Below are 15,171 nucleotides of genomic sequence, written 5' to 3'. Positions count from 1 at the left end.
AAATAAATACAGTCGTACCTCGGGCTACGAACACCTCGGGTTACGAACTCCGCAAACCCAGAAGTATTTTCGCCGCGCGTGCGTTCTGTGCACGCGCAAAGCGCGGAAATCGCAGAAATTGCACTTTGCGCATGCGCAAAATGGCGCTTCGGGTTACGACCATTTCGGGTTACAAACTGCGTCCCGGAACGGATCATGTTCGTAACCCGAGGTACCACTGTACAATGTCTGAAGCACAGCCCATTTGGGACCATAGGACCAGCTGTAGGGGACTAGTCTCCAATGAGACTAGAAGAGCAATGCAAGAAGATCTGAAGAATGGACAGGGGGACAAGCCAGTTGCAGTCCTGAACTGAGGAATGCCTAAATAAAAAATTTCTTTCCAGTAGCACCTTAGAGACCAACTAAGTTTGTTATTGGTGTGTTTTGTTATTGGTATGAGAGGGGAATGCCTCTTAGATTAGGGGTGGTGAACAGGGGTCCCTTCAGCTGTTGCCAAACTGCAATTTGTATTGTTGCTGACCATTGGGCCATGCTGGCTGGTGCTGAATTCCATCAACATTTGGAGGGCAACAGATTCACCACTACTGTCTTAGGGGATGCAGACAGTGTGTTGTGGGAAGGTGATCTTCAGCTCACTCTTTATTTTCTCCATAGCTGCTGTTGGCCAATCAGGGAACCAGCTGGGGACAAAATGCTGGACTAGTTAGACCAGGCATCCCCAAACTGCGGCCCTCCAGATGTTTTGGCCTACAACTCCCATGATCCCTAGCTAACAGGACCAGTGGTCGGGGAAGATGGGAATTGTAGTCCAAAACATCTGGAGGGATGAAGTTTTGGGATACCCGAGTTAGACCCTTTGCCTGAGCACAGAATACCCAGTTCCGCATTATGCTCACTGTCTCAAGAAATGCCCCCAACATCCAGGAGCTCAGTTGCTCCCCCCTCCACACACCTTCCCTAATGCCTCTCTTTAGGCATAAAAATGTCAAAAGTGCAAATCACAAAATTGGGGGTGGGAAGAGAAATTGGAAAGCATTTTAGAGTGCCCTTACAACAATTAGCACTCCAGAATGCAACACGCATAAAGAAATCACACATTTAACTGCAGACCGGACCGTAGGGGGGTATAAATAAAATGTGCACCTCTATGCCATCACTACTAAAAACAGAAAAGAAATTCAGCACATTCCAACAAGGTTTGAAACTGTGAAATGGGATTTGCTCAGCCCCCTTGCTCTTCACGGATGGCAAAACACTGGCTCCTAGTGGCCACAAAGATTCTGCAGGCTTTTTTTTCTCAAAATGCATTGGCATCGTAAAGATTTGAAAGTAACTGAAAAGATAAATAAACTCTGATAAGAAAATTAAATCCCATGTAAATCAATTCACATGGCAGGAAATCAATTCTTACCCTAAATACATAGTTGTGTTGACTAGCTGTTAGTTAGTTAGTTAGTTAGTTAGTTAGTTAGTTAGTTAGTTAGTTGGCTTCTGTCTGTCGCAAGAGACAATGGAGCGCGCCTCTGGGGTGAAGTCAAACCGCTGTGTTAGCAGCACCAAAGTGACCTCCCTAGGGCGCAAGCTGGGCAAACCACTCTTTATTATACAGTGGCATCCCTTGGATTTGAGTGTTGGTCAAATTTCTTTTATTCAATCAAAGCCTCATGATAAGCACAGTTCAGGAAAATTCGTAAGAACATAATGCAAGGCCTGGTTCATCAGGTCACTGGCTTCCGCATCGGTCTCTACAGCCACAGCAAGCTCCGCAACCTTCCAACAGAGGCAAATGACAGCAAGGAGTAGGAAGCTGGGCCAGGGGGCTGCAGTGGTTGGCACTGGATCTCTGCTATTGTTCTTTTTTAAAAAAAATGCATACAGAGGTTTGGAAACAACAGTATAGGCAACTCCCAATTTACACGGAGGTTACATTCCAAGGCATCACGTTCATCAGCGAAATTGCATATAATTGAAGCCTGAAAACACCAGAATCACTCCCTCCAAACCTCCTTGCTCAAACTCGATAACTCTCCACATGCCTCAGAAGCCGGTGCAAGGGCTCCTGGGATTGCATTTACAAAAGCTCATGGGAAAGCCAGACATTGTTTTCACGTTTTCTTTTGTGCCCTCTCTGGGTTCTTTTTTAAAGTCACTTCCGGGTTTGGTGCAATGCGCACTTGCATGGTTGCAAATCAATTGGCAATGCACATAGCTCCTGAAAAAGTGACCAACATCTGGAAAAAATAAATAAATTGCTAGACCATTTGAGAATTTACTGTGCAGAACTTAAACACCTTCATTTCCACTCTAATGGATCACAACCTTTTACCACCATTCCGTGAAATTTAAAGACAGAGAAAGAATTCAAAACTCTTTGACCCAAGAAGAGCACATGAATCTTTACCCAAATTAAAATGTATGCTATTTTCTCTCTTTTTCTTCTTTAACGTGACCTCCGAAAGGAGAGTCACTCTTTCAGAACAGAAAGTGTCAATCTAAATTAATCCTCACCGGCTTATACTGCACTGTATAATCTGCAATTGCCTTTTTTTAAAAAGCACATAGGTCACCACATGTATTAAGGCAACCAAATATGAAATTAAACTTTTCATAGACTCTGTGAGACACCAGAGTAAAGTCAGTCAGAGATGACTATCCAAATAATCGCCCAAGCACTTAAATTAAATCTAAAATTACAAAGTACACATTTTATCTCTCCGAGGTTTTCAAGTGTTGGGGTGGAGTACCAGTAATTTCTCTACCACTCTTGCAGGCATTTCACACACTCTTTTCTAAGAGAGGGCCAAAAGGGCCTTAATTTGCCTTTTCAAAAAGCGAACAATAGCTCAGTTTGTCTCCACAGCACAAACTCTTGTACTCTGCCAGATGCATTTTGCTTCAAGCAAAGCTGATTATACAGCACGAGGAAACTGGCTATTCATTACATCATATTTAGGCTTCAAGAGAGCAGTATTCACAAGGTGGTTGTTAACAGCGTTTTTAACAGTTTAAATCTTAGGTGTAACTGAAGATGTTTAAAAAGAAACACAAAAAACCCCAAAGCCTGCTCAGAACCAAAAAACGCTTTAAATACTCGCTGCCTCAGGGAAGAGAACCCCTTTCATGTATGGCTGTCTGACAGTTCACTTGATGCACAACAAAATGCATCTGCAAAAATGGCAGTCATCCCTTGAAATAATTAGCTCAGACTAGACAGGGAGCAAGGACCAGATAGATATGCAGTTCTGTACGTATTTTTTTTAAAAAAAAACCCCTGACTGCTTTGCATACCTCCTGCAGATGCAGAGACATGTGTCCCAGCTGATCCTGACGTCTTTCAACAAGCTGCCTTTCCGAGCGGATTTCTCGTTCTATCTCCTGAAGCCTCCTCTCCACCTGTTCTGACACCTTCAACGAAAAAAGGGGTTGGGGGAGAAGGGAAATTATTCTGGTATTGAAAGTTTTTTATAATAATAATAATAATAATAATAACTTGTTTTTCTAGCAAAGTAAATGCAAAGGCCTAAATAAAATTGTGAAGTCCTCCATTTGTGAGCACTGAAATGCCTATCTGCCTTGTGGTAAAGAAGAGGGAAAACGAGGGGGGGAGGGCACAGAGACAACACTGGGGCAAACTCAGGTTGTCTGTGCCCTCCAACAACACCTCCCTTCACTGGGCCAAGAGAAACACCTGCCCCATGGGAAGGAAAAAGAAAGCAAAGCAAGTAAGCAAAGACAACTACAGGACTGGCTCCAGTTGCACTGTCCCCACCTCCCCAAGCCTTCCACTCCATGCCATTTATTTGTCGTATTCTTTTAAAAAGGTAAACTGCCTCAGGTACGTTGGCAGAAAGATGCTATATAAATGCAGCAAACATTGTGCAGTTTGATTCACATGGGACCGCGGCTGAAGGCCGCATTTTTTTCGGAGTCTGTGGTGCAATGGGTCAGTGCGTCTGGCTGTTAACCAGAAGGTTTGTGGTTCAAGCCCACCCAGGGATGGTCATGGGCAGGATTCATGCATTGCAAGGGGTTGGGCTAGATGACCCCTCAGGGTCCCTTCCAATTCTACATTTCCATGATTCTAGAATGCCCAGGGCGTTTGGGTGGAGCCGAGGCAGGGAGTGCTGCTTAATTCACTTGGGGGCGTATCCTGAACCACGAAAAACTTAAAAAGCATTGTAATCAATGTGCATCTGCTAAAACCCGAAGTCTCTTCGGTAACAGACTGGGTTCTTTTGACCTGTTGACCACTGCCACACGTGAGCTTTCCTCCTTGTTACCATATAGTGCTTTGCATGCGAGTACAAGGTTTGAACACAAGAGGCAGGAAAAGAAAGCGTCAGAGGAACAGGCTATCATCATGTCTGCGTGTGGCATGTCTGCACCCATGCGGTACATGTGCAGCATTTGAGTGAAGAGAATCTCAAACTTCTTCTTCTTCTTAAAAGGGAAAAAAAGCAGGAGGAACATTTGATCACAGCCTTGAGCATACAGCCTGGAGAAGCCTCAAAAACCAAAGTTAGACTGAGCTGGAAATCTATTCACCAGTGAGGCTCCACTGCCCTGCGTAGCTATTTCTCACAACTCAAAAAAGCGAAGCTAATTATGACAAATAAAATATGCAGAACTTGTTTCAGTCTTAGAATCCAGCAATATACTTCTTACAAAATTTTAATCTTGTGGAGCTTAATGCGTCCCCTAGTGGTATCTCATTCAGATCCTGACCTGCTTATTTACACCAAGGTTGCAGCGCCGTGTGCCTTCAAACAAAATGTATGTGATTGTGTGTGTGTGTGTGTGTGTGTGTGTGTGTGTGTGTGTTGACAACTCCTTGGTCAAGTATGATCACACTGCTACCCTAATAGAGCAAAGAGCGATTCATAGGCGGAAGCAAGTTTCACAAGCCTGCAGGTATTCCAGGTGCAAATGTGCATCTGGATGACAAGACTCACATTTGGACCACATTAGAATGGCAGGATGAGTCTTTTGATATGGATGGAAATGAGCAACCCCATCTAGGGTCACTGGTTGTACACATGTGGAACTGGATCAGAGACAACTTACCATAATGTGAAAATTAGATTTTTGTGAAACCACACTGAAATTCCATATACCACTGCCAGGATTTTTGTTGTTGTAACTTTGCTAAATGACAAATCAAGAACTGAACTAGAATAGCCTCTGGCCTTAAAATAATAAAAAATATGACTGAATGAATCAGTAACTGCAGTAATATGATCAGAAGAATTATTTGCTGTAATTATTTCTTTGCTTTACAGGGAAAGAAAGCAGGAAAATAATACTTCCCTAGATTGCGGTTTTCATTCTTTCCTTTCCTCATCTATTTGCAGACACTGCCCTCTAGCAGTGAGCAGGGAGTTGAACATTCTATGCAAACATGGGACTTATTATAGCTTAATGGTAGTTACTGCTTTTTATTGCAGTTTCCATGCTGCAGAACTGTATTCATGCCGTCATAGTACATTTTGCAGCAACATTTATCCATATGATCTCGCAAACAATAAATGTTAAGTCATATTTGGAGTTGGCACTGCAATCATAACCAATGTCCACAATTATGAAGGTTAGATGTAGTATAGGTTGTGTTTTTCCTTCCAAAATGTCTGCACTTACTGAAACTATGCTATAGTGTCCACCATCTTTAAACTGCTTCTTTACCATTTATACTTGGTTGGAATTGCCGCAACAAAAAGGTGAGCACTAAATTCATAATTTAACCAAACACACCAATGTCATCTCCTTGGCTTGAATCTCAAAGTGCCCTTTCGCTCGCCAAAAACATCACCTACTCATGGAAGAACAGTTTACAACCTGGAAGAAGGAGAATGTGCGAGGAATGACCCCCAAATTCGGCAAAGTCCTTTCTAATGCTCAGACTCTCATGCAAGACTTTGCACAAGCCCTTTTTCAAAGAGCCACTAGAGTTTATATGCTGCACACCCTATATCTTCCTTGTTCACCTTGTTAATCATGTTATAATGCAATTCCTAGTTTAAATGCATGCAAATGGGAGACTTTTTTTTACAGTGCAGCAACACAGAGCTGACGAAAACAGCAGCAATGCTTTCCCCCCCTTCTGCTCACGCTTCTTCGGAACCGAACCCATGTTTTTAAAAACACCTATTGTTATATATACTTAGTCCTTTGTTTCATTGGCATTCTGTGTTCTTTGCAAAAGCAATCTGATCTACACTGTTGTGAAAAGCACTCTCCTTGCTTTCTCTTTTAGGGAAAGACATTTAAAAAGTATCAAGAATGGATGATTAATCCATGATTACTGAAGGTTAATTCCCGATTTATTGGAGCCAAATTACTTTTCAAACAACATTAGATGGAAGGTTTTCAAGCAACGCTCCAAAAAGAAACCAATCATTACAAGTACTTAAAAAACAGCACGCTAGAGTCAAGGGCAGTTAAAAGTCTAAGCAGCTGTAGCCATGGAACAGAACTTGAGAGAACTGAAATTGCAATCCACAGTATGCAACCAACAGGAACTTCAGTCAAAAGAATAAAAATACGTAAACTTCCAACACAGGAATTCCAAGGATGAAACACCAAATAAGGAGGGGGCAGAGGCTGTATTCGAGAAGTGCTGGGGAGACAGTTGCCCCAACTCACAACCAGCCCCTTATGCAGGCAATGGCCGCATACGAGGCTACAGATGTCGGACATGAGACAGGTGTTTTCGGACTTGTCCGGCTCTAGCAAATGCAACCCAACAATAGTCAGACGGAATTTTGCTTCTGCAGAAAACACAGCAGTAGAATCAGAAAACCCACTTGAGGATGCACCACTGCATCCATTTGCAAGCCAAGGGTTCCTCATTTGTATTTAGGTCACAGGTCCTTACAGTTTGTCCAGCTCTGTTCACAAAGCTCCCTCGAGTTTCAAGAACAGCTTGTTGAGCAGCACAAGTGGATGCTGCCAGAGGTGAGGAGAGTGTCAAGAGTTCTGCGGCACACACATGAAGGGGCTGAAGGGAGGGGGAGCCCAACCAGAGAGGGAAAGACACAGGTTAGCCACCCCTGCTCCATGGCCTGCCCTTTGTCAATAGAGGACCAGGTCTATAAATCTCTGAAATTCCACGCTTCACTGAGACCAGTACAAGATCAGAAGATGGTGGCACATTTGTTGGTCGCCTGTGCTACACACCTATGGGTTTCGCTCACAGAGAAAGTGGTCTTCAGACTGCTTCTTTATGCTTCGCTCCAGAGTCCCAGTCTCTTTTTGCAAAACCTCGAGGTCTTTAAAGCTCAAGAGAGGCCTGGAGCCTAAATCTCAGGTAGAGTACCTAGACTTCACAGTCCAAAGGTCATCTGGGCAGAGTAAAAGGACACTTGGACAAAGGACTATACAAAGACACAGCAGAAGCCAAGACTGGCTGCTGAAGCCAAAACGGTCCTCATGGCCATCTCCAAATTCCTAGAGAGAAGCCAAAAGGCAAAGGCATGCCATGTTTCGCAAAGTGTTGGTGAGAGTCAACTCTCTGAGATGCCTTCATCCCCAACCCAAACAAGCAATACTTGTAGCTGTCTGGGGAAGGGAGCTCGCCCTCACCCCCACTCCCACCCCCAAATCCATCAGCACTGTTTCAATGGCAACTATTAAACTCGTGCTGCTCATGTGCATTTAAGCACCAGTGGGAACCATCCCTGGCACCAGGACAGGGTGTGGAGATGCGAATTCTCCAGCTAACGCTGTAGAAGTTTCCAAAGCTGCTATGTGCAAGCAAAGATCCCATCACCACACCTGCACAAAAAGGAATACAGTACACGCATAGTTTCTGGGAAAGGTCGATTCATAATATGGGGGCACATTGCCGGATCATGCACAAGACTTCGATTTATAATTTCACTTTCTACTGTTGCTTTCATAAATTTTATTAACTGGCAGATGCCCCCACTTGTCATTCCACTTGTCAGCTCATCCACCAAGCCCTTTGCCAACTGCCCTTCCCCCACACCTGGCCAAACCCCCTTCCCTTTACATCGCACCAACCTCCTCATCTGTCCCTTCACAACTTGCTTGTTGGTAATGAAAAATAAACTGAGACCTTTTTTCTGCATTCCTTGCTGCTCCTTTAAAACCTAATGAAACATGAAAATTCCTCAGCACTAGAAGTTAAACGGGGGAAATATAAATTACAGCTGCATTAATTCTGCCTCAAAAAGGATATTTTAAAATTCTGTCCCCTAACAATATAATTCCGAGCTTTTTTCCAACATCCAAGTTGGAAAGGTATTCTTGTAACGTAATTTTGCTTAAATAATACCCTAGTTGTGTGACTGGACTCACTTAGAACAGGTTATTGTTGGTGCAAAATTCTTTCTTTACATATTGTCACGGATCGTTTCTGGCTACTGCTGAGAGACTAGTTCCACAGCCATTCTGTCTTTAAGATCTTTATTTGTGCCTGATACATACAGTGCAATTCTAATTTCAAGAACACATGTCTGCTCACTCTGACGCAGATTCCCCCAATGCCCCTTGCCTGCTCCTTCCCCAGCATAACAACCGTGGGACTCCGAATCTCCTCCCTTTACGTTTACGCGCTCTGGAATGTCTCAATTCAGGCGCAAACTTGAAAGGGCGGGCCATCTCCCCGCTGGACACTTCTCCCGACCCCTCCCCCTGAGTGTCTGTCTCAGGTTGCAGTAATGGCTCTAGGATGCTGTCTGAGCCTCGGTGCCTCTCAAGTTCGGTAGTCAGGGAATGTTCACTGCTAGAACCTTCCCTGACACATATGATCCAATAACTGCTGCTTTGTCTAAGTTATGTATGTCACCAAACAACTTTATCAGTTTCGTCTTTGTTACTGTGAACATTTGCTAAATATAGCACTATGTCATCTGCAAAAAAATATTTAAAAAAATCCTTACCTGCTCTCAGCTAAAACAAAATAGTTACAGTGTTTGTGTAAGTTGATTGCAAAAGTTTTATTAATTATCGCAAAATTCAAAGCTGAGAATGGGCATCCTTCCTGCTTTCCTTAGACAAATAAATGGATTTGAAATTCAAGTGCAAATAATGTTGCTCTTGGATTACTACAGATAATACTAATCTACTAATGTTTTAATTCAAGGCAATTTAATTCAGTGCAGATATCTCGTATGTGGGGAGAGCAGAGAGCAGAGATCAAAGAACTAAAATAGGGCTAATAACTGCAAATCCTCAGATGCCAGAGTTTACCTCACAAAATGCTCATTGTTTTTTACAGGGAAACATATTTTTTTCTCACAAACCCTTCAAAGCCACCCATGTTTCAGGGTGATATATATGTATGGTAAAATTCAAATGAGTTTTCGGGACTTGTATCAACACAGCTTGAAGCAGAGCTAACAGCTGTTCTCTCCCCTTTAGGTTTACAAAGTAATCTTAACAAATCACACCTTCTATATATATCCAACATCCTTACTGTCCTTTTCATGCATCTGATAAAGAAATGTAGAAGTGTCACAGGCTCTTACTAGCATAATCAACAAGCCCACGCACCCCTGGAGAGCAGCCATTTTAATAGACATGGCAACAAAAGAGAGAAATCCACTGTAGGACCTCTGCTTGGCTTGCAGAAGGTCCCAGGTTCAATCCCCAGCATCTCTAGCTAAGGCTAAGAATGTTCCCTACCCAAAACCCTAGAAAAATGCTGCTATTCAGTGCAGACAATACAGAGATACATGGACAAGTGGTCCTAGACTCACTATAAAACAGCTTCCTATTTTCCTAATTATCATAATAATAAATTGCATTTATCTTTAACAGCACACAAACCATAAACGGTAAAGAAAAAAGAAAAACAAGCCTTATGAAGAACAGTTGAAGGAGTTGGGGATGTTTAGCCTGGGAAAGAGGCGACTGAGAGGAGATATGACAGTCATCTTCAAATATCTCAAGGGAAGAGGGAGAAAGTTTGTTTCCTCCTGCTCTGGAGGGTAGGACTCGAGGCAATGGCTTCAGGTTACAAGAAAGGAGATTCCAACTAAGAACTTTTGTGACGGTAGGAGCTGTTCAGCAGTGGAACAGACTCCCTCAGGAGGTGGTGGCCTCTCCTTCATTGAAGGTTTTTAAGGAGAGGTTGGATGGCCATCTGTCATGGACGCTTTAGTTGAGATTCCTACATTGCAGGGGGTTGGACTAGATGACCCTCGGGTTCCCACCCAACTCTACATTTCTATGATTCTATGAAATAGGACCTGCAAGAAAATCTTGGAATGTAGACTGACCCTGTTTGGGGTTTCAGCCACCTAGGCCCTCTTTCTGGACAATCCATTCTCCCCTCCACTGTTCTTTGCTCTCCCCACCCCAGCTTCCCAACAAACACTCAGCTTCCTGTAGTCGCTAAGCATCTTTCATTCTCATTGGGCTCTTTTCAGTCCTCCCTCCGCTTAGTTTCTTTCCACAGAAATAAAGGTTCTTATGCACTTCTGCAAACCCTTGAGAGCTGCCCCCCGCCCCCGCCCCAGCTTGCCAATGCTTCCCCTGCTCTGCATGGATCCTCTGGCATGCGTACACAAAACCAGCCAACTTCATCAAGAATAATTAATCACTGTAACATAACAAGTACAAACAAACAAACAGAGCTGTGTGCCACAAAATTGTTCTTTGTTCTTTTTGCCTTGGCAGCTCCAGATCAGTTTTAATTACTATGTTGACAGTACTTGCTTGCATGCTAACATCATATTGCATTGTACTGTAAATTTGTAGAAATAATGAAGACTTCCAGTTGGCACAAGTGTCCCTCATCTCAGCACTTTCCGAAACTCTTCGGAAATGGAATAAGCCTTCTGTTAGAAATTATTGCAAATGATAACAATATTTTTTTTAAAAAAAATATCTATGGAAGGCAAGAGGCTGGGTTTGGGGGCAGAGACGTTTATTTTTTAAAGATACATTCAGGGACACAGAAGTTGCCTGATACAGAGTGAGTACATTTGGTCCATCTGTCTCTGTCTCTTATCTACAGAGGTCTCTCCCAGCCCCAACTGGGAGATGCAAGGAACTGAAGCTTAGGAAATTTTGCATGCAAAGGATGTGCCCTACCAGTAAGAGGGCCAGCCAGGTGCCTCAAAAGAAGGACATGAGCACAGCACTCACCCACTTCTGATCCCCAGCAAGCAGCATTCAAAGGCCTACTACCTCCAATAGCAGAGGTCCATAAGGCTGAGGCCTGCTAAGTTAAAGACTCCTTTTGTTATAAAAAACCCAGCAACTATTGCCTCACCTGTATCACATGCAAACACACATTTTCACAACTCCCTTTGACTTATGTAACTCTTTTATTATTATTTGCAAAGCCAACAGGGAATGATAACGTTGTGAGGTTTTGATGTCAGTATTTAATTTTACACACAGTGGTTCCCCCATTAAACAAGTAGAAATCTAAAGACATGTCACTCCATGATGTTTTCTCATTTGCAGATTGTTGAGTTTAACCCTGAGGCTTTCCATGGGTTGTCTTTCAATACAACTCTCAAAAACTCAGCCTTTCCGACTGAGATTTGTTTTAATTTTAGGGCTTCTGAACAATGAAAAGCAAGCTTTAAAATGTCTTTTTTTAAGATTGCATTTTGATTATCTTTATTCCATAGATCCACATAATTTTAAAAAGCGTATACTGATATCACAGCAAAAATGGTCTATGGGCCGGAATGGGTGGCCATTACTATTTGGGTTAAATAAATGAATTAGGGTTGTAGTTATGGGTTCGTTTATAGCCTTTCAGTCACATCTGATGTCAGGAGTAAGTCACATGAGTTGGAAAATTTTAATTTTGAAATTTTAATTTTGGACAATAGTCCAGAGAAGCCAAAATATAGCCTGTCTTCTGTTTAACACACTAAATTTTTCATCATATAGCCCGCTATCTGACACTGATCAGCAATTGAGGTAACATTCCATATACAGTGGTACCTCGGTTTACAAAAAGTCCTGTTTACAAACTATTCGGTTTACAAACTCTGAAAAACTGGAAGTAGTGTTTGCGAACTTTACTTTGGTCTACAAACGGAAGCCGAACGGTGGGCGGGCACCGGGCGTGGGAGGCATCATTAGCGAAAGCGTGCCTCTGTTTAAGAACAGATTTGGTTCAATAACAGACTTCAGGAACGGATTAAGTTCATAAACCGAGGTACCACTGTATAAAATACTCTCTTTCCTCACCCCACTTAATCTGTCAATGCATATCCTTCCAGATCTTTACAAAAGGGTAGAGGTATCCCCTTGAAGGATTAAATTAGGTACTGTCTTTGTTTACAGCCTATGACTGTGATAAAATTTCTAGACATGATTGTTGTCAGTAATAAGTAATTTCCTCGGGGGGGGGGGTGGAACCCACCTTCAGCATTTTAAGATAAACAGGAAAAAACATGTAATACTCAAGTGTGAACAACAAACTGAGTAAAACAACTTGACAGATGAAACGGATTCTGCGTGCAATAAAAAGTCAAGGGGATGAAAATGAAAGAGTGCTTGATTCCATGACAACACTTTTTATTAAGTTGGTATGTTGTTGCCATAACTTCCTCCACAAATCCTCAAGAAAAGGGAAAGCTGAAGTATGTTTTCCCAAATATTTTAGCTAAGGATAAAAGTTGTCATCGCTATCTTCTTCAAGGACAAATCCACAGCCGTCCTTGTTAGCTTGGTTGTCGCAGTGTTGCATGTTACTACATATTGCTGCCCATGTCAAACCATTCTTTACTGAGGTACATCTGAGCACTGCGTAAGACTGCTTGTAACCAGCAGGAGAGTTGTATAGTGGGTCACCACAAATAAATATATCAAAGACTTATTGCTGGGTAGGAGGGCAGGGTTTAAGCCTCCATTGGCTGTGTGCTCTCCTCTCAGGAGGGAATAGGATCCCGCAGCCAAGGCGGCAGGATTTAATCCCCGCTCATCCACCGACTCTCCTCCCGTGAGTCCTTTACAAGCAAGGAGCATCCATCGGGCCATTGTTTAATACAGCTACAGTAAAACATGTCATTTGTCCCTTGGGGGGGGGGGAGTCCATTCTGTTGAATTTGAGCAGCTGACCAGGAGAAGCTGAAAGGCTTAAGGCCATCAGGGACATTAGAAAGAGCTCCCGCTCTCGTGCTAATAGTGCCAGTGTTATCGCTGAAAACATGGGCCTCTGAGCAAGAGGGCATCACATCAAGAAAGAAAGCAACAAAATAAACAGGAGAGGCGGAGTCCATCATTCAAAACACAAGAAGCTGCTTTACATGGAGTCAAATCATTGTGTCCACCTAGCTCAATGTTATCTACACTGCCTGGCAGCAGCTCTCAGGAGTTCCAGACAGGGGACATTCCCACATCTACCTGTAGGTGCCGGGGATTGAACCCGGAACCTTCTGCAGATGCCCTGCTAGTGAGCTACGGTCCTCCCAACTATACTAATATCCTATCATGAGTTTGTAGCTGTAGGGCTGGGTGGTCCTTTTGGTGGGACATTTGTCATTGCTCCTTCTTTTCCAATGCCTGCTACTTGCTATATTTCTCTGCCCGTCCTCCAACCCACCCACCCACCGACCTCCAGCCTTGCTCCCACCATTGCAGGGGATTGGACTAGATCAGGCATCCCCAAACTTTGGCCCTCCAGATGTTTTGGACTACAATTCCCATCTTCCCTGACCACTGGTCCTGTTAGCTAGGGATCATGGGAGTTGTAGGCCAAAACATCTGGAGGGCCGCAGTTTGGGGATGCCTGGACTAGATGATCCTTGGGTCCCTTCCAACTCTGCAATTCTATGATTCTATTTCTTCCTTCTTTCCTCAAGGCCTAGGAACACCCAAGATTTTCCTACCTCCTCCACACCAGCTTGTAAACTGCAAGAGCCTCTTATTGTGGGGGTTTTATTGTAGGGATGCATTTATCACACATCATCTCTGCTCCTAGTATTTAGCAGGGAAGGCAAAGTCTCTTGTGTCTTTAAGTACATCTATATGCCGTTTTCCCATTCGTGTTTTACGGAGAGCTGGTGTAGTCCAATGGATAAGAGGATGAGCTGTGAATCAGGAAGCCCCTGGCTTGAATCTCTTTTTTGCCATAAACCAACTAGCTGGCTTTTGGTAAGCCATTCCCTCTCAGGCTCAATACCACCCCCTGCAATATGCAATATGGGGGATAATGATAGTGACTTGACTTACAACAACACCGTAAGGTAAGGTTTGCAATGCATGAGAAGCACTTGAAACACTGGAAAGGGTTATCCCAACGTGAAGGGCTGCTACTATTATCCACTTTCTTCAACTGTCCATGAGCCAAACTCCAGTTGTGCAGGAGATTAATGTTTTGACTGACCCAGTTTAGACAATCCAAACTTGACAGTCTTAATATTATATACAGAAGAAAAAAGGGCAAGCAAGTTAAGAAGCTCAGACTTTGTCTGGCTCTAGGGGTGCTTTAACATGCCATTGTTTGCAATACGGTTTGCAAACTGCACAGAGTATTGCAAAGCAGCCCTACAAGAAGCCACCTCCATCCCGCCCCACAACGAAATGCCAATTTTTCAAGGCACTCACCGTATCCTGTCTTTGGGATTCGTTCAGTTTGTCAGACAAGTCTTCCAACATCCTTTTTGTTTCTGCATCAGTTCTTCGTGAAAAAGGAAGCATGAAAACAAAACAAAAACCATTTCTAAATATATCGTGCAAATGATTCTTTTAACATTGCTGTTAAAGTGTCATTACTTCAGGACACAGCTCTTCTGGCTAGAAGGAACTCTTGCATAGCAAATTTCCAGTAGAGCAACACAACTAATTTATTAACCAAAAAAAGTGAACTTATTTTCCATCAAACAAAAGACAGTTGCTTTTTTAAAAGTCAACAAAACAATGTGGAACTCAATTTATTACCCTCTATTACCCTTAATAGAGAGAGTTTATTTGCTAGGGGGGAGCGGGGGGGCACACAGGTGAGCCAACAAGCCTGATGTTCTCATGTCAGACATCCTGCTTGAATAGAAGCCTATGAACAAAGAGCCAAGTGTGCATAATTCTGATCTGCAAAATCTGATCTGCAGTTCCGAGTTTTCCTGCCATCTAGACTGAGCCCAGTTTGAATGTGACACCCAACATCATCATTATTATTATTTTTAATTTTATTTATTTATTTATTTATTTATACCCAGTGCCCCCAGCTCCCAACCCCTC

General features: G+C 43.0%; 1 protein-coding gene across 6 annotated transcripts in view; it reads right to left on the bottom strand.

The window, feature by feature from the left end:
- The window catches only part of CEP128 (centrosomal protein 128), a 181,036-nt gene that overhangs the window by 152,243 nt on the left and 13,622 nt on the right, over nt 1-15,171 (bottom strand). For 4 of the 6 annotated variants that reach the window (XM_035107853.2, XM_035107862.2, XM_060272451.1 and 1 more), the window contains exons 7-8: nt 14,542-14,614; nt 3,292-3,408 (exon numbers count right to left, since the gene is read on the bottom strand). In XM_035107853.2, the coding sequence (XP_034963744.2) occupies nt 3,292-3,408; nt 14,542-14,614 (190 nt within the window). The remainder of the gene's footprint in view (nt 1-3,291; nt 3,409-14,541; nt 14,615-15,171) is intronic. The other 2 variants (XM_060272461.1, XM_060272464.1) reach the window with 1 other exon arrangement.

This window comes from Zootoca vivipara, chromosome 1 (genome assembly GCF_963506605.1).
Source record: "Zootoca vivipara chromosome 1, rZooViv1.1, whole genome shotgun sequence".
Taxonomy (NCBI): Eukaryota; Metazoa; Chordata; class Lepidosauria; order Squamata; family Lacertidae; genus Zootoca; species Zootoca vivipara.
Note: the sequence above shows the minus strand (reverse complement) of the source record. Positions and strands in the feature narration are given on the sequence as shown.